General features: G+C 43.7%; 1 protein-coding gene across 1 annotated transcript in view; it reads right to left on the bottom strand.

The window, feature by feature from the left end:
- The window catches only part of SEZ6L (seizure related 6 homolog like), a gene marked incomplete at its 5' end in the record, with an annotated part of 799882 nt that overhangs the window by 14586 nt on the left and 766356 nt on the right, over nucleotides 1-18940 (bottom strand). Inside the window, one exon of the mRNA XM_086951928.1 lies at nucleotides 18429-18461. Within this exon, the coding sequence (XP_086808054.1) occupies nucleotides 18429-18461 (33 nt within the window). The remainder of the gene's footprint in view (nucleotides 1-18428; nucleotides 18462-18940) is intronic.

The raw sequence follows: 18940 nt of genomic DNA, 5'->3' as shown, positions 1-18940 counted from the left end.
GTGAGTGAGGGTGAGTGAGGGTGAGGGTGAGTGAGGGTGAGTGAGGGTGAGTGAGGGTGAGTGAGGGTGAGTGAGTGTGAGGGTGAGTGAGGGGTTGAGGGTGAGTGAGGGGTTGAGGGTGAGTGAGGGTGAGGGGTTGAGGGTGAGTGAGTGTGAGGGTGAGTGAGGGTGAGGGAGTGAGGGTGAGTGAGGGGTTGAGGGTGAGTGAGGGTGAGGGGTTGAGGGTGAGTGAGGGTGAGGGTGGGTGAGGGTGAGTGAGGGTGAGTGAGGGTGAGGGTGAGTGAGGGTGAGTGAGGGTGAGGGTGAGTGAGGGTGAGTGAGGGTGAGGGTGAGTGAGGGTGAGGGTGAGTGAGGGTGCGTGAGGGTGAGTGAGGGTGAGTGAGGGTGAGGGGTTGATGTTGAGGGGTTGAGGGTGAGTGAGGGTGAGTGAGGGGTTGAGGGTGAGTGAGGGTGAGGGTGAGTTAGGGTGAGGGGTTGAGGGTGAGTGAGGGTGAGGGTGAGGGGTTGAGGGTGAGTGAGGATGAGTGAGGGTGAGTGAGGGGTTGAGGGTGAGGGGTTGAGGGTGAGGGGTTGAGGGTGAGGGGGTGAGGGTGAGTGAGGGTGAGGGTGAGTGAGGGTGAGTGAGGGTGAGTGAGTGAGGGTGAGTGAGGGTGAGTGAGGGTGAGTGAGGGAGAGGGTGAGGGGTTGAGGGTGAGTGGGTAATGCTACTCTGAGGTGAGCAAAAGGCCTTTAAGTGCCTATGTAAAAAAAATTGGTAACAATAGGCCTCTAGAGAGCTGCACTGTGATACCTGACCTACGAGTTACCACAGCGTTACATTATCTATTTCTAAATACAGGAAAACGATTTTTGTAAAGCATATAAGATGTAGATCCCAATACACAATTCCTAAATTGTTCCTAATTTCACTATGTAGGTCTTCCAATGATAATAACATATATTCCTATATCTATTAATACATTACAGTAAAATAATAAGTTAATGGGAAGAAGTTTTAAGGCACAGTCTACATTTTATTGACAAGTTTTGGACATTACTCTTTTTTGCAGCGACATTACTTGACTGATTCCAAATAACCTGTGAAACAATATGGCTGTCCTACTAGTAGCTATAACAGAATACCTTTTTCCTCAACAAATATATACGATTGTAGAACCATTCACTAGTAATCAATTTAACTGCTTTTTTTGGGTTGAGCCATACTCAATCACGGCTTAGTCCATATAGCCAGAACTAGTCAAAACTGTGTTCGGAAATAATTAAGGTGATAAACACAATTGGCGAATCTTGTCCTGTCAGCTTAATATACTAATGTATTTTCAAGGTACAGACACATGGAAAAGACCCAGTGACACTTCACCAGGAACAAAGGTGTCTTCAGAGCTCAGCAAGAGTTACACGGACTGGTCCAACATGGTGGCACAGAACACTGGGAGCAACACACATTCCAAGAGCAGCGTCATGGCCGCCACTGACAGAGACAAAGGACACTCAACAACAGGAGGCAGACCAGACCACCAGTCACATCTTTACACTATACAATACCTTAATCCTTGGCATTACAAATCTGTCTTTACAGTATGCTAAACATACTGTAAAGACAGAAGTGTTGAATGCCAAGCTCCAGAATTCGAAAGGGGTGGAGAGTGTAGAAGGATCCTATGCCCACCGCTTATTTTTAGGAAATGTACATAGTACCAGAAATGTAGCCAGATGGCAGCTTTGGAGCACTTTCACTTGGCACACATGGAATAGAAGACACAAATGGCCAGAGTAGGGGGAGGATAAAAGCAATATTTGTAACCAGGAGAGGGAAGCATGCTACACAGTTAAGGAGGCCCAGATGGTCTACCCTATTTTTATGCGTTTGTTCTGTGGCGTTTATCTATGTTTTATTATTGACGTGTCTCACAGTCATACATCCTTATTAACATTCGGGGTTGTGGCTTATGTTCAAGAGAGCGAAGTTTGGAGCAGCGTGTAAGGGTTCTGATGTAGAAGCGGTGCTCACGGCTCAGGGTGCCTCATTGTGCGATAACAATGAGAACAGGAAGTTGAAAAGCACAAGACATAGGCGTGGAGACTGCGGCTCGGTTTCTCATACAGGAAAGTCAACAAGGGAGGAGAGGAGGAGGGGGGAGGAGAGTAGGGGAGGCACGGCCTAGCGGCCGTGCAATCAAGTAGTGAGGGGGCGGAGCTGGGGGAGGCTGCGTGTCTCACAGTCATACATCCTTATTAACATTCGGGGTTGTGGCTTATGTTCAAGAGAGCGAAGTTTGGAGTAGCGTGTAAGGGTTCTGATGTAGAAGCGGTGCTCACGGCTCAGGGTGCCTCATTGTGCGATAACAATGAGAACAGGAAGTTGAAAAGCACAAGACATAGGCGTGGAGACTGCGGCTCGGTTTCTCATACAGGAAAGTCAACAAGGGAGGAGAGGAGGAGGGGGGAGGAGAGTAGGGGAGGCACGGCCTAGCGGCCGTGCAATCAAGTAGTGAGGGGGCGGAGCTGGGGGAGGCTGTGGAAGAGAGTAGGCAAGGCGACACGGCGGGAGGGGGCGGAGCGGGTAAACAAAGACGGACATGCACGCGCCCGTGACTTTTAAGGTCAATGCGCATGCGCATAAGCTTAATGCGCATGCGCATTGACCTTAAAAGTCACGGGCACTGCAAGGAATCGCCACGATTCCTTGCAGTGTAGATAAAGAGTGGATAACTCGCAATACTCTCGCCTTGCTCGATGCGCATGCGCATCGACAGGCGAGACCTAAAAAACCACCCTTATAAAAAGATGTGTTATTACATTTTGAGTTTAGGCATACTAAACATCACCTCTTCATCTTAAGCCTTTGGGAAGATAGGCTGGAAAACATATTACACAGCCTCCCCATTCTGTCCTATGGTCTGGATGGCCTTTCAACAGTAAAAAACGAAATGGAGATTATTTCACTGTCAGGACATGGTACACACCTCAGTCCATGTCCTACCTTTCGCTTAAACTGCATACTGCCCAGTGGGTACCCTGGACCTACCATAGGGGTATCTGATGTGCATAGAAAAGGAAGGGTAAGATCTGGCAAGTGGGTGCACTTGTTAGAACAACATGGCAGTTTATCAAACTGCGCGCAGGCACTGCAGTGACAGGCCTGAGTTATCTCAGTAAGGCTACTTGTGTGGGTGGCACAATTAGTGCTGCAGGCCCACTAGTAGCATTTGCATTACCATCCCTGGCAACATAGTGCATTTAACTTGGGGCTTTACTATTAAGGCAAACATACCAATCATGGACAACCAATCACCATTATTCTTTACACAGGGGGCACGTGATCCTTGAAACTGATCAGCAGCGGCAAAGTGCCCAAAGCATATAAGTTGGCAACACTATGTCAGAAAAAAGGTCTAGGGGGAAGCAAAAAGTTTAGGGAACTTTAACCAAAAAGGGCCAAGTCCAACAACTATGACAATGGCCTCTCCTGCAGGTTCTTGTAACCACACCGTGATTCACAAATTGATTACGGGTATACTCTAAAGGGGCTAATGATGGTGTTAGAAGATGTTTTTAAACATAGAGTAAGGAGGCCATCCGGATCTGATGCTTTACAGTTATAGATGTTCCCATGGCCTCCAATATTTCTCTTGTTTCTATGGGCTTTTTCAATCACTTTTTTCAGTTTCGAAGATTGATCAAGAATTCAAGCCGGACAGTTTTAGAAATCAATGAGTTTGGTTTGTCAACGAGGCACAAACGTTTTTTTTAAAATTTCGAGTAAGTCATTGGTTTTGTATTTAACCAAGCTGCCTGTGTCCTTGATGTTATTAATTAACACCTTGGCTGCAGCCGTAATCCCGCCGCAGCGCTAGGGGGGAGGGGGGCCACGCGGCGCTTCCATGCTCGTGACGGAACCGCTCCGTCACGAGCCTCGGGCGCGCTGTGCTTGTTACGGAGCGGTCCAGTCACGGCCCCGCCAGCTCAATGGAACGCTCAGCGCAGGCACGAAATCGCTGCTGCGCAGGCGTGCCGGGTAGGCCGTGACAGAACCGCTCCGTCACCAGCACAGCGCGTCCGGGGCTGGTGGCGGAGCGGTTCCGTCACCAGCTTGGAAGGAGTTCTTATTTTTCCTAAATATGAGAGTTGCAACCAGTGCTTTTCCCGCTCTGTTTAGGTAAAGAAGCTTTTTTGCTTTCTGTTCATGTACCCAAATATATGTTTGTTTAGTGATAATAGTATTATATGTGTATTTTAGCTGTTTAATGTCATTCAATAATTGTGAGAAGACTTGTAGTAAATTTCATTCAATTTCATAGATATAAAGAGTTTATTTATTTATTATTTATTTATTTAGAGATTTATAGAGCGCCTGGTGACCCGAAGGCATCCCCGCGCTATAAATTCAAAAGTCAGAAACGGGCAGAAGGAAGCAAAAGGACCTATTTAGGAAAAAGAAAGGTTTTAAGCTGCTTGCGAAAGCGTAAATAGCAAGATTCCAGCCGCAGGCCACGGGGAAGCGAATTCCAGCGTGAGTTGTTTGAAGGACTCTTTAATTTCCTTGATATTTCAGGCTATACAACTTAAACTTTGTTCTTTTAAATGTGATTGAAATCTTCACCAAGTAGGATATGGGAGTATATGGTAGAAGTGATAGTTTTGAATTTAATGTTTGTCTAACATTGTGTGCACTGTAATTTGGGAGCATACATGTTCATTAGATAAAGATCATTTTCAATGTTTTTGAGCATGGTAATCATCTGCCCTACCCATAGTGCTCAGTTGAAATGATAACCAGGCCTGATAGGCTAAATATTAATGTGACTACCCCATCCTTTTATAGCAAGGGCATATGAGCAGGCAATATACACCACCAACCCTTTTTGGAGGGATAGTGCTTCGCTGTAGCTATTTTGGTTGGAAAACGACATCTCCTTTCAGGCCATTACAGTAGTCATATATTTAGTTCCTCTTGACTGTGTGATTTAAACCCTTAGGGATATTATTTTCAGAGATGACATCAGTCCCATTTGTAGTTTGAAGACAATGACTTGCTCAAATAAGCCAAACAAATGGCGGTAAATCTAGCTCTAGCAAATTTTATATAGTAAGTTAAATCTGGGAAAGTGGAATATTAGTAGTTGTAAATATATACCTACCACTGGCAATAAGGCCACTAACAGTATAGGGCTCAGAAAAGTATTCCCATGCTTAACCCTTGGTAGCTTGGCAGTGAGCAGGCAGGCTTAACTTCAGAGACAGTTTTGTAAAGCATTTAAAACAATCAGTTCAGTAAATAATTAAGATACCACACACAATAAAAATCCAACACCAAATTATAGAAATAGGAAATATTTTTATCTTTAAAAGGACACCAAAACAAAAACAATTTAATGTAGGGAACCGGAGATATGACTTTTTAAAGATTTAGCACAATATTGCACTTAGAAACCTAAAGCGCCTATTGGGTCATCTGGCCGCGCTAGACCGGTATAAAGTCAAAGTTTCATGTTGACCACGATAGAGCCCTGCGCTGCTACCACTTGCAGTAGGCCTCAGTCAAAGTTTGCTCCTTCTGACTTAGAAACTTTCCTGGAGCTTTTTCTTTCGGGGTCCCTCAATGCTCCCCACCGGTCCGGATACGGTGACGGTTCGCCAGATTACCTTTTGACAAGCTCCCGGTCAAACTATGTAGGTCAGACCTCTGGAGCCTTCCAGTGGGATGAATAGGGATCCCAGACAGCCTTATTCTTCCAAAATACAATAAGGTTGAAGTCTCAGCAGAGAGGCAAGAGCTAGCTTAACCAACCTCAAGGATGGCTCATTTTAATAACTCCCATTCCTCCTACATCTGCACATTCCTTCTTAAGCCTGCCATCTGGCTGGGTTCAGAGAGGAAACAGTGTAGATCAACCTGGCTGTCTCTACCTGTCCCCTTCTATCTTTGAAGCTTAAGCTTTATGACCCTTCCCCCATGCTCTGTCATTTCTGTGGAGCAGGGTCCTCTACACAAGATATAGCCTTTTCTCCCTGGGTGCCACTTATCTCTTCATCAAAGCAGCCTGGCTAATCCACTTAACTCTAACCAATCAAGGCAGACCACTGGAAGGCGGAATTTTGGATTACAGACAAATACATCTTATAACTTATTGTCTGTACAATTTAGGATAAATCCAACAACAGCATATTGTTGGATTTATCAATACCATTCTCTTAAATCCTTGAATTATATTTTTTCGGTTGTCCCCTGCATTAGTTATGAATTCATAAACTATTGCAATGTTAACTTCTGTGGTTTGGGGTCTACAGTGGGTAAAATGGCATGTCCAATTTCTCCAGCACCAGGGCTATAAAACTGCTTTCATAAGGACCCAGCTTATTACTACATGACCCCCTACCTCTGGGACACCTAGGGGAGACTTTAGGGGTCATGAATATATACAAATATTGTCAATCCTCACCCTACAGTGCTTCTAGCACAAAAGTCGATTTTGGGAAGCACTTTGCTACAATGAGGGAAGTGAAATATGCAATTTCTCTATCCCCAAGGCATAAAAAACCCTTTTGTACAGGTCCTCCTTATAAGTACATGTTCCCCCACCGCTGGGACACCTATGGGAGACCCTGAGTGTTCCTAATATGCCAAAATGTTGTAGTCTATCAATTTTTAAATGCCCATATCACCAAAATCGAGTCTGGGAACAGTTTCCATTTAAAAGCAGTTCTGCAATACAGGGCTGCTTTTAAAATTACCTCAGTCTCTCAGCAGTGCACACATGCAAGTGCAGAAAAAACTGCTGACCTTTAAACTGAAATGCCCTATTGTATACTAGAGACTTAAAGGTCATTTTAATCCCCCTCCCCTAAAATGTACTAGGGACTTGTAGCGTAGGTCATGCCAGTCATAGGGGTACCCCAACCAATAGTGCATCCTAGTGTATGTAGGTGTGTTCACTGTATTCTAGGTGTCTTTCCAGCATTGCTCTGGCCCTGGGCTTCTATAGGCAGAGCCCAGGGACAGTCAGACTCAGTTACCACCAGTACCAGTCAGCATAAAATGGTTGTGCCCAGGGCACCAGATGACTTTGCAACAGTTATAATCTTGGATCTGGAGCATAAGACAAAAAGGTCAAGAAGACGCCAACAAAAATAAAAAAAAAACAGAAGTGGAAATCGGGATCAATGTACAAAAGTCTAGTTGAGGCCCCAAACATCCACCGAAAGAAGTCTCAGAGAGTTGAGGTAAGCAATAGGAGACTGTGTGGGATCTGGGCAAGAGAGCGAGACCCCACTCTGGCCAGTGCCTATAAGACAATTAGGGGAGTTAGCGACAATGCAAAGCTAAGTAGTGTAGAATGGTATCAAGCAACTTCTAAAATTTAAACCAAGAGCAATCTTTGCCCAACTGGAAGAAATGTTCTATCATGAGAAGTGATATGTAGAACAACCGTTAGCAGCAGCGATCCAGGATGCCTGTACACGGGTAAGAAGGTACGACTGATCAGTAACATGCGAAGATAAGTGACAGTCACACTCTGTAGATATCAAGTAAGCAACTAGGCACGAAATACGGACTGAAAGCAATCACGCAGTATATTGTTCCTCCTATTATATAAAACATTAGCAGAAGAGGTGGAAAATTAGTAAACAGACATTGGGGAACTCAAACTGGTTGGATATAATGAGAACACTGCATGAGAGGAGCATTGACTTACGTGTAAACATTTCTAGGCATAGCAATAGAAGGTGCATAACCAGTATCATGGGATATATAGGGAAATCCCATAGCTTAACTCGAAAAAAAGGTGTTATTCCAATCCATTGTTTAGAAAGGATTCAGGTTCCATCCTCAATTCTGATTTGCTTTCTAACAAGGTGCAAAGCTCAGACGGTTGGGAAAAAATCCTAGTTCGGCCTTTGAAAATGATTTTGTATTTTGATAAGCGGGCAAATGAGTGTTGGATATAAATTATCCATAAGTCTATTCCTTAGTATAAGAAAGCCTTTCCTTCTAATGGCTGTATTGTTGGCATAGTCCTGAGAAAATGGTATCCTGGAGCCCTGCCATATTATAACTCTGATCTTCCTTATATGGGCCAGAATAGCCTCCGAGTGTTCATGGTGTAATGTATTAAAGATCTTTGAATGTGGATGTCACAAGTTTTTGTACTATAGAATGGTATCCTGTGAGCTACCTCGATTTCAAAGTCTTTGATGGGCCTGACCTTTTTTAAAATGATATTCCCAATACGGGAGGGGGGCAGTGCGGCCCCCCTCCCCAGGCCGATTTTTGACCCGGGGACTCCAGCCCCCAGAACCTGGACATTTTTCCTGGCCCCCTCCATCATAAAACGTTACCCCGGGGAGGTGGCAATATCCGTGGCTGGGGGGCCATGCACCCATCCTTGCATTCATTTATTTTGACCTGCCCTAGGGAGTTGGAGGTCCCCGGGCTGAGGGCAGACCTCGCGGGCCCCCAACATTAATTTATCTTCACTTTCCCCCGGAGAGGTGGCGTATATATAACTTCCGAAAGAACATCACACTCCAGCTCCAGGATAGTGTAATCAGGCCCAATTACAGTCCATAGGAAAATCCTTTGTTCAGGAAAAAAATAAATAGCATAACACGTTTCGACTTGCATCAGTCTAGTCATATACATGGATGGCGTCGACCTTCACTGATCTTCATTTATATCAGGAAAAGACAAAACAGCGACGAAGGACACTGGCAGCTGTTGTAGAAATGAAGGAGAGACTTCTTGATGAAAAACAGTCCCCTAAAGAAGTTCCAAACTTCCGTGGAGTAATTTGAGAAGAGTGTGATTTTTTATTAACTTTGATGCATTGGTAAATCCAATAAACTTCACTACTTTGCATTTCCACATGTTACACACTGAGCATAGTTTCTCATGTCTCATGGACTATATTACCCACAATGCAGCAATATTGTAAAATAAAATATGCCCATGTTCAATCCATCATTGGTTTGTGATCTTGATTACCTTTGTTCACGACATGTTAACTTTTCACACTCTAGCCTTTAAAGTATATATTTTATGTGTGGCGACCAGCCTTTTAAGAATACATTTCCATATGTGGCACAGTGAAGTCGGATCATGTCCTTATCCGAGGTTGCCCCACTCCCACTATGAAATCACAATGAGATCCGATTTATATTGCCTCCTTATGAGGCAGCATTATCTCACTCCACAGGTCATACCAGTGAAAGTTATAGCAGTAGCAGGAAAAAGGTTCTATCAGAGCTCAAAGCAAACTGGCTACATCTCCCCTTTTCTGTGAATTTCTAACTTTTTCTGTTTAACATTAAGTTAGAATATTACCACCTTCCTCGTGTACAAATCCACTTTAACCTGTTTTTTTTTTAGAAATCTAATTTTCTTTAACATAAATTAAACTATTACTACCTTCATCCTATATAACTCCACTTTGACCTTTGGTAGCCACGGGGTAGTTATATATAGGACCAAGTTTCAATAGAAAACAGAGTTTTTGGTTTGCTAATAACTTTGGTGCCATTTGACGAATCTCCACAAAACTTTCCAGAAATTAATTCATCCATCTCAGCTTATTCCGGGAAAGTTTGGAGTGGTCCATCAAGCAGGGGCCAAGAAAAAGTGTTGGGGGAAGGACGTGTTTCCCAGTGCAACATTCTGTTATAAACTATACAGCAATATCGCAGAATTGGCAGAATCGAATTGCACCAAATTTGGCTGAAAGTTAGATCTTGGTACAGAATGTGAGCTTTTGGGATTTGGTGCATACTTATTCGAGGGTTTTTGATAAATGAAGTTAAAAATGTATGCATATATAGAGAGGTGGAGAATACATGGATCCAACAGATCAAAAGATCTGCTCTGACTGGCTGTCACTACATCGATAAACATGTGACGGCAACCATTTTAGGCCTCAGGGACTCAGTCCCTTGTCCTGTGAAAAGTATGAAAAACATATAGGGGTAGGGATAGCCTACCACCCAGGGCTGGTGGGTACCAAATAAATCAACATTTTCTAATGATACTGCTGATCCACAGAGAATCCCATAAAAAAAAAGAAAAATAATACGTTAGCCCCCTAGGGTGGACCAGGGCCCTGATGGTCTGTCCAACTATTTTTGGGGGAGTCAGAGGCCTCCCCTCCCGAGCCATGTTTAGGCCCTGGGGACCCCATCCTCAGCCTCTGGGGCAATATTAATATATATGGGGAGGGTGCAGGCCCCAGGTCCAGTATTATTATATCTGAGGAGGGGGAATGCAGCTCCCCAACTTGAGCCTTCAAAAGGCCAGCTGAAACCCATCCTCGGGCTACAACGAAAAATTACATGGGTGCATCAGTCCCACTTGGGACACCCACACCAAATTCAGGCCTTTGGGTGGTGGGGGAACTCCAAGGCCCCCGTGGCCCCTGTTGGCTCCCCTGATGCACCCATCTCGAGTGTAGCAGGAGACGACTGAATGTGTTTTCTCCTGCCCATCAAAAGCAGCATTTCTCTGCTCCCTCCAGGTGGGAGCAAACCTGTTTTCCCTCCCAGCAAGAGCGCAGGCAGGGAGTTGAAAGTCTTCCTGCTCATGCACTTTTAGGATGGGGACTGCAGTGTTCTGAGTGTTCAGCGACTACTCAACCTGGGAGTGAGAGACAAAGCACTCAGCTGGCTTTCTTCGTTCCTGAAGGACAGAACCTTTCAGGTCTGTGAAGGCAATATAAAATCTGACCCATTTTTCCTCCAGTGTGGGGTTCCACAGGGCTCTTCATTGAGCCCTACGCTGTTTAACACCTACATGGCCCCCCTGGAGGATGTGGTAACTCCCTTTGGGATAAAAGCTGTAACATATGCCGACGACACCCAAATGGTTGTGTCTTTCTCCCTTGAAGGTGAAAAAATAAAAAACCTCCATGACTGCCTTGAGGGAATCTACGAGTGGATGTCTAAATCAAGGTTAAAACTCAATGGCTCCAAGACTGAGCTTATGCTGCTGGGTCACCAATTGTCACCTCTCCCGTCCGCCATGTGGCCTTCCTGCCTAGGTCCCCTTCCTCAGCCCAAGACGGAACTAAAGAGTTTAGGCTTCTGGATAGAACAGGATTTATCTATGAAGACACAGGCCAAAAAAACTGCTGGCACCTGTGTCGGCCTACTCCGCTCAGCCAGGAAAATTCTCCCTCTACTCCCTGCACAATCTCAAAAACTACTTATACAGGGACTAATACTATCGAGGTTAGATTATAGTAACACCCTCTTCCTGGCAGCCCCAGAGGCCACCTTTAATGTTCTCCAAAGAACACAGAATGCCGCTGCTCGGATGCTGACAGGAACACCTCGGAGACTTTCTGCCAAACCAGCACTAAAAGCACTCCATTGGCTGCCGATTCGAGAAAGAGTTATATTTAAGGCCCTATGCACCACCCATAGGGCCCTGCAAAACCTAGGTCCACCAATGCTGAAGACCATGATATACCCTTACAAACCCAACAGGCCCCTCCGCTCCTCTAAAAGGAACCTGGCTACGGTCCACAGAGCAAAGAAAGCCCGCACTGGAGGACGCCGCTTTTCGGTTACAGCCGCTACTCTTTGGAACGCGCTTCCAACTCAGCTTCGGGCCGAACCCAACTACATGAAGTTCCGAAAACTACTCAAAACGCACCTCTTCCCACAATAAAACTTCTTTTTTCTTTCTTTCCCTTTGTCCCCTCCCCTTTTCCTCACCTCAGCTGTATATGCAATCTCAGCGCTGGGACGCTCACGGGCAGCCATGCGCTATACAAATCCTGCTTTCATTTCATTTCATTTCATGGGATCCCCAGGACAGTGCTGCCATTGGGTCAAGGGGGCTGGGTTCCCTGGGGCAATTGGATGGCTGGAGGAGGGGGTTTCCTTGCCCCTGCCAACATATAAAAGTTTTAGCCCTGGGGTAGGGGGTCCCCAAGACCCTTCTGAGGGTCATTATAAAATGGTCATTATTAAAAAAACCAGTCTGCAGGGGTTTCAAGCAGAAACTGTGGGGTAGTTGGTACTGGATGGATCTGCATTGACATGTTACAGTGTTATAGTGGACTGTGTGTTGCTTTCAGTGTCAGGGTGTGCAGCTGCATGGTATGAATGGGCAGTGTGGTATACCGTGAAGTGTTTATGTCTGCAGTTCCAATGTCTGTAGTGCTAAAGTAACCTGAGTCAGCTTGGAGGGTGGTGTCTTGGTGGGGAGTGTCAGAGTCTTCAGTGTCAGGGACTTCAGCGTCAGGCTGTGAAGAGTGTGCTGTATCATTTGAAAGTATCATGTCATACAGCCTCGGTGTATGCAGTGTCAGCATGCACAACTTGACAGTAGTCACATTGAGACTTCACACTGATAATGCACAACTTGGTTCTGCATGAGTTGGCAATATTCAATAACACTGTTGTTTGGCACTGACTCCTTCAAAACTGCACAGCCTGACACTGCACACATATGATGATGATTTAAATGTGGCTTCTTCTCTGCTATATGAATGTGATAAAGCATTATAAAAAAAAACATTTTTGAAGAGCTCAGGCGTATTATTTCATTTTGAGGAAAGAATGAAATATGTCAAATTCTAACTATAGCAACGGCATAAAACACAACTGTGTACTTTTTTTAGGTTATAAGTTGCAGTTCTCCTCTTCTGTTTCAAAGAGTCAATTTCCCCCAGATGTGGTGATGTGGGGTGTCATGTGCTCAATATAATGTTTTTGGTGTGCCATGGAATATTGGGATGGGAATCTCAATGCACCAAAACTTTGTACAGAGTATTGAGGTCGAAATATTGAAAGTTAAGTTAAGTAGAGATTTTCTACACCTAACTCTAAATATTTTTATCTTCACAATACTTGTTTCTTTAATGTGCAAAGATGTAGAATTAAGAACAGTAAATCTATACTTCCTCAGGCGGCACAGCAGCTTTGATTTTGCTGGACCTATCTGCGGCATTTGACACTGTGCCGCACTCCCTGCTTCTGCCCCGTCTCTCGGATATTGGAATATCAGGGTTGGCCTGGAAATGGCTGAAGCCTTTTCTAGAAGGCAGAACTCAACAAGTCTGGCTCCCTCCTTTTTGCCTCACCTTGAGGTCCCTTCTTTTTAATATATTCGTCACTCCCCTGGTCCGGTTGGCTGAGGAGCTTAGAGCTAAGATTATAGCTTACACGGATGACACCCAGCTCCTTTTTACTTAGAAGAAGGGCGATTCCTCTACCTCTGTAGTCAAAACCTGTCGGATAGCCGTCTTCCAATGGCTGTCCTCAGAGCCGGTCCTAGGCCTTCTGAGGCCTTCTGAGGCCTTGGGCGAAAGGGAAGATGTGAGGCCCCTCTAAGTGCCTTACTGCCTGCGCGAGTGCGCTTTTCCCTACTCTGCGGGGCCGGCAGGGGGCCCCCTGAGCGCGAGGCCCTGGGCAGCTGCCCATACCGCCCATGCCTAGGACCGGCCCTGGCTGTCCTAAGCACAATTAAAGTGCAATGAGGATAAGTCTGAGATCCTTCTTTTTAGGAACTTTCCTCCCCATTTCAGGGAATCACTCTGGCCAGCAGAATATCCCGGGCCTACTTCTGTGGTCCTTCCCACCAAAAACCTAGGGATATGGTTTGACGAGAAGCTACTCTTCTTCACTCTGTTAAAGAAGCTTGCTGGCCAGGGCTTTGGCATACTTAAATCCCTGAGGAAATGTTTACCTGTTCTCCCCAGACCAGCCAGGGAGACGGTTACTCGGACATTGATCCTTTCTTGCATTAATTATGCCAATTCCCTGTACGTAGGCCTTCCGGGCTACCTTTTGAACAGACTGCATGTTTCCAAAATACAGAGGCTAGGATCCTTCCTACTATCCCTATAAGAACCAGTGTAAGGCAACACTTATGGGATCTCCATTGGTTACCTGTGATACAAAGGAAGATCTCTTGCCTTGATGGCAGCCTCTGCTTGGAATTTGCTTCCCCTGGATCTCCGCAGTATCCAGGATCCCAAACTCTTCAGGAAAAGATTGAAGACTCTTCTTTCCATCTAGCATCTCTTTATTTTTTTCTCACTCACTACTGGTTCGCGCCGGGACGCTCTTTGATTAGCCGTACGCGTTATAAATTACTGTAACATATAACATAACTTATGCATTTACCTTTCCATATTTTGTCCATCGAAATTCTATGCTGGATATGCCTAAGTACAATAATTTTTTCTTGAATACAAACACTTTAATCCTCCATTGTTAGTGGAATATATTACTTGACACAATTAGGGCAAATGCTATTTGCTTATTGTTCAAGGTCACAGTTCTTCTCTGGATGGAGGGCACAAGGGGAATAGAAAAGCTGGAGCAATTTAAGGAGTCAATTTAAATAAGGCAAACTTTTTCCAAATACAGTAATTACTGTTGCACCTATTGAACTGGCAATGCTAAACAATGGCATGAGATCAATAATATTAAATGCTCATTTATAAGTCTGGCATCAAGCAATAACGCCAGTAATTATACTTTCCAAACGAAATCATGGGTACAATTCACAGAAGGCGATACTATTTAGAGAATCAATAAATTCACAGGGTTGCAAGCCAACTTCCTTGATCAGATTCTAAATATGTACTTTGCTGCAGTACCAGCAGGGGCTGCCACATTGGAACTCGGCACGGAAATCATTCAATGCAAAATAATGCACTTGGTTATTATATGTGAACGGCTCAGCGGAATAACAATTATAATTTGACTTGAAGAAGCTATTAATTCAAACCAAGGGACATGTTTCAACCTATTTGATTCACTGGGATCCGTATTTTTGTAATTTGGACTTGCTCCATATCTGGCATCAAGCTTTGATGCTGAAATGAAGTCTAGGCTTATTACGGATAATGAGAATTGAGGCAAAAAAGGATAAAAACACAGAAAGCAGTTTAATGTTGAGCAGTGTATGCCCGCGCAGTTGCACATACTGAGGAACAACACTGTTTTGAAGTGAAAGGGGCGCACATTTGGTATCACTTTTCTTGAGCTTTTTTTAAGTTTAAAATCACATGGTTTTGCTCATTCACAGATTACATTAGGATAGTGGCAAACACATCTCATTGGTCTTCATTTTCTCAGTGAATTCAATGATGATGCTTCAAGTAATATTTTATTGTCAGGGTTATATTCCGTGCTTAATTTGAGCTGGTGGTTGCGGGTGGGAGGCACCACCATTTATGATTGGGGACTGGCACTTATTTTTCCATATCAGATATTTACTGAGTGCAAGAGACGGAAAAAAGACAGAAGAAGAAAAAGACGGCAAAACCTTTTTGTTGGCAGAAAGCAGCAACCTGCAAGGGTGCAAGAGTGATAAAAGAGGGCAGGAATTGTCTGTAGTGGCGTAACAAAACCAGAGGGAGCCCCCTGAAAAGCTCAGTGAGGGTCCCTCCACACTGTGAATCTAGGCATGAGCTCTGAGACTTTGAGTTAGCCATCCGTGCCCATTACCAGAGCCCCCTGGAGCTTGGGGGACCCCCGCACTATGGTGGTTCCAGGGGATATTGTTACATCACTGAGGGTCCGATTCACAGAACTAACTTAAGACAAAATCCTAAACTTACTACTTTTGGTATTCACAGAAGTTAGGATTTTGTCTTAAAACAGACTTAAGACAGATTTAAGACAGACTTAAGTTAGGATTCTGTCTTAAGTCTGTCTTAAGACAAAATCCTAACTTCTCTGAATACCAAAAGTAGTAAGTTTTGGAATTTGTCTTAAGTTAGTTCTGTGAATCGGGCCCTGAGGGTCTGGTAGTAGATTAAAGACTACCTGCCTTGGTACTCGGCCCGCCGATGTTCAGTTGCACCAGCCACCCGGTTTTGAGCGGAGCTTTGGTCACTGGCCCTCTTTCTTTCACAAATTAAGGACTGATTGTTTTGGTGTCTTTTTGATTTTATGAACAGCACTGTACATTTTACTTAGAGTTTTCAAAGTTAGGCAAATAATATAACATGCATGATATCTTAATATAATTATAAACATCTTCTTGATTGTTAGGACTTAAAGGGGGTTGGTATGTGTATGACGTGTATGAAAGCTTGAAGTAATTTAGAGAACTGCACATACAAAATTAATTGGGTATAAAGCACATTAGTAGGTCAATAAAATCGACCTGCAATAATATCACACCCACGACATCCACCTACTAATAATTTGTAAGATAAGTATGTATTCACTATTCTAACTTCCGCCCATACTTAGCTTGGAAATTTGATAACATGCTACGTCCTTTACCCACCCTCAAATTCCAAATGGATTACTAACACCATATTCAGCCATTGATTCACTTCTAAATAAGGTCAATATAAACAACACAGTTAGGACTATGAAACTACTACCCTACCTCCCACCGGCAAAAGTACCACTACAGTACAAATAATCAATATCAGAATTCGCTTTTTGTCCAATGTCATCTCCCTTACTGAGTACATATCCACTCAACTGAAAACGAATCAACTCTTCTTAGTCCCAATGTCTGTATCCCAGTGTCTGTATTCCTTAGTCCCAGTGTCTGTATGTCTTCCTTTCAGTCCCCGTGTCCCAGTGTCTGTATTCCTTAGTCCCAGTGTCTGTATGTCTTCCTTTCAGTCCCCGTGTCCCAGTGTCTGTATTCCTTAGTCCCAGTGTATGTATGTCTTCCTTTCAGTCCCCGTGTCCCAGTGTCTGTATTCCTTAGTCCCAGTGTCTGTATGTCTTCCTTTCAGCCCCCGTGTCCCAGTGTCTGGGTTCTTTTGAGCCCTGTGTCCCATTGCCTGTATTCCTTTAGCGAATCTGGAAAAATAAACTTTCGACTGAATCTGCAATCTCCTTTAACTCACTCCATAAACAACCAAGACATAAACAAAGTGTTATATTGATTTACATATAGGTTTGGGATGAGTTACAGTACAATGGTGTTGAGTCTGAGGATGTGGTACAGGGTTAGGTGGCCTGCATAGGATCCTGAAGCTGCAAGGATGTAAGTTAAGTGTTAGCAAATGTTGTACTCTTTGGTGTGGCTTTCTTACTGTGGTGCTGCAGAAAATAAGGCAATGTAAGTGTGGGTGCTTTTGGAGAGGGAAGAATGTTGCAGGTTTGTGGTATTTACCAATCACTTGAATATAGTGATACATTATATTTATTATGATGCATCTGCTTGAACGAGGCTTTAATACTCTCTGGGGCACTACATTCCATCAGGTGGGGGGGGGGGGGGTGGCTCCATAGCTGGTACATGGGCATTACCATGCAACTATCCATGGGTTTTGATGCAAAGCCCTGCCTACTAACAATTGGAGACAGGGGGTTGCACCAACAAATTAATCCTCTTTGAGGGTGGCATTAACTTGGAGAAATGCTTTAATATCTCTAATCCTTTCAGACTGTGAATGTGGGCTGCATTGTACAGCACACCCACAGGGGTAAACGTTTTAAAGTTTGTCTGGGTACCGTACTTTGTTTTCGAAGGGCACCCTTCCAGTAAGAAACCTATGCTGCACATGGCACACATATCTTTGCATTATAATGAAAATGTGTTGGCATGGTGCTAGCTTGCCACTCAGACATACAATCCCATCTCTTATGTTCTCTATTTTCCCAACATGGATTATTGCAAACGCCAGCTTTTGAATTATCTTATCTTCTATCTCCGGCCTGTGGACCGTTTGCATTCTACTACTTTTGGATACAAGTGCATGACCATGTATCTTTCCCTCCATGATTTTTTTCCTTTGTAGTCTCACCTGATGTTCAAGCGGATTTATTTTTGCAGTCTCGCTATGGACAGATTTAGCTCTCTGCAGCATTGTAAACCATGCTTTAACATATACTGCCAGAGGGCTGCCCATTTCTAATGATTGGATGGCTTGCTTGTTTATTATTTCACCTTTTAGCTCCTGATTTAAAAGATTTCGTCCTTATTTTTGTTTGTAATGTATTTGAAGCATTTTACTTTCAACATGTTTTTTGACTGGATGAGTAGTGGTCTTCCACTGCTGATGTCACGGACCTATTTTTCCTTCTACAAGTTTCTTAAGTATTTAGCATTAAGCATTTGATACAGGTCATCTTCTGTTCCCTATCACCCCTCTTTATGTGTCTTCTCTCTTTTCCAAGAGAACCCGAACTCTATTTCCCGTGACTCCCTCTCTTTCCTGTGACTCCCGCTTCCCCCTGTAGTGTTCCCACTCAATAGTTTGCCCCACCAGTGTCTCTTCCTGCACCCTGTTGCTCCATTCTTTTCCTCATTGTGTTTCCTCCCATCATCTCTCACCACGCCTAGTTACCTGTTAAAGTATGTTGTTAACTAACTCAATATTGAATTAACAGGAATATGAATTCAATAAGAAGAAATGTAACACACGTTGGTGCAGGAGTTTATGTTGCTGATACAGTTAATTATGTTTTATGAATTAACAATACATTTTAGAGACGCCACTCACCTTCTAATGCATGCTCGAAACTGTCCTGATTAGCTGGAGGAAAAGGAGAAGAAAATAAACATTTTAAATTGCACTTCTCACACCATGTTTGCTAAACTTATCATTATCCTTTGCACTCTTTGTTCAACTCTCATGATATTGTACACCAAACCATTGCTTTCAAATGTGCTCAATGGCAGGCAACTCTTCCATATATGATTATTAATTATATCGAAATATAAGAAAAGGCTAAATAGCTGACGATGATGTATGTCATAAAAATGTTATCAAACAAGAAAAGGCAAGGACAAATCTAAGACAGCATTATGTGTAGATAGTTTTGTTTCGAAAATAAATACTGCATAATTTCCTGCATCACTTAAATTTCACATCATTGCTGTACTGTGCATGTTGTAAATATTTTGTGATCATAACTTATTTGTTTTATTCAATTTTTAGTTTATCGTGCTACGTATAGCCACTAGTTTGGCTCAGACCACTAGAGATGGTTGGACAAATATATAGAAATGTAA

This window comes from Lissotriton vulgaris, unplaced genomic scaffold (assembly GCF_964263255.1).
Source record: "Lissotriton vulgaris unplaced genomic scaffold, aLisVul1.2 SCAFFOLD_908, whole genome shotgun sequence".
NCBI lineage: Eukaryota > Metazoa > Chordata > Amphibia > Caudata > Salamandridae > Lissotriton > Lissotriton vulgaris.
The sequence above is the reverse complement of the archived record's forward strand: the minus strand, read 5'-3'. Positions and strand labels throughout refer to the sequence as shown.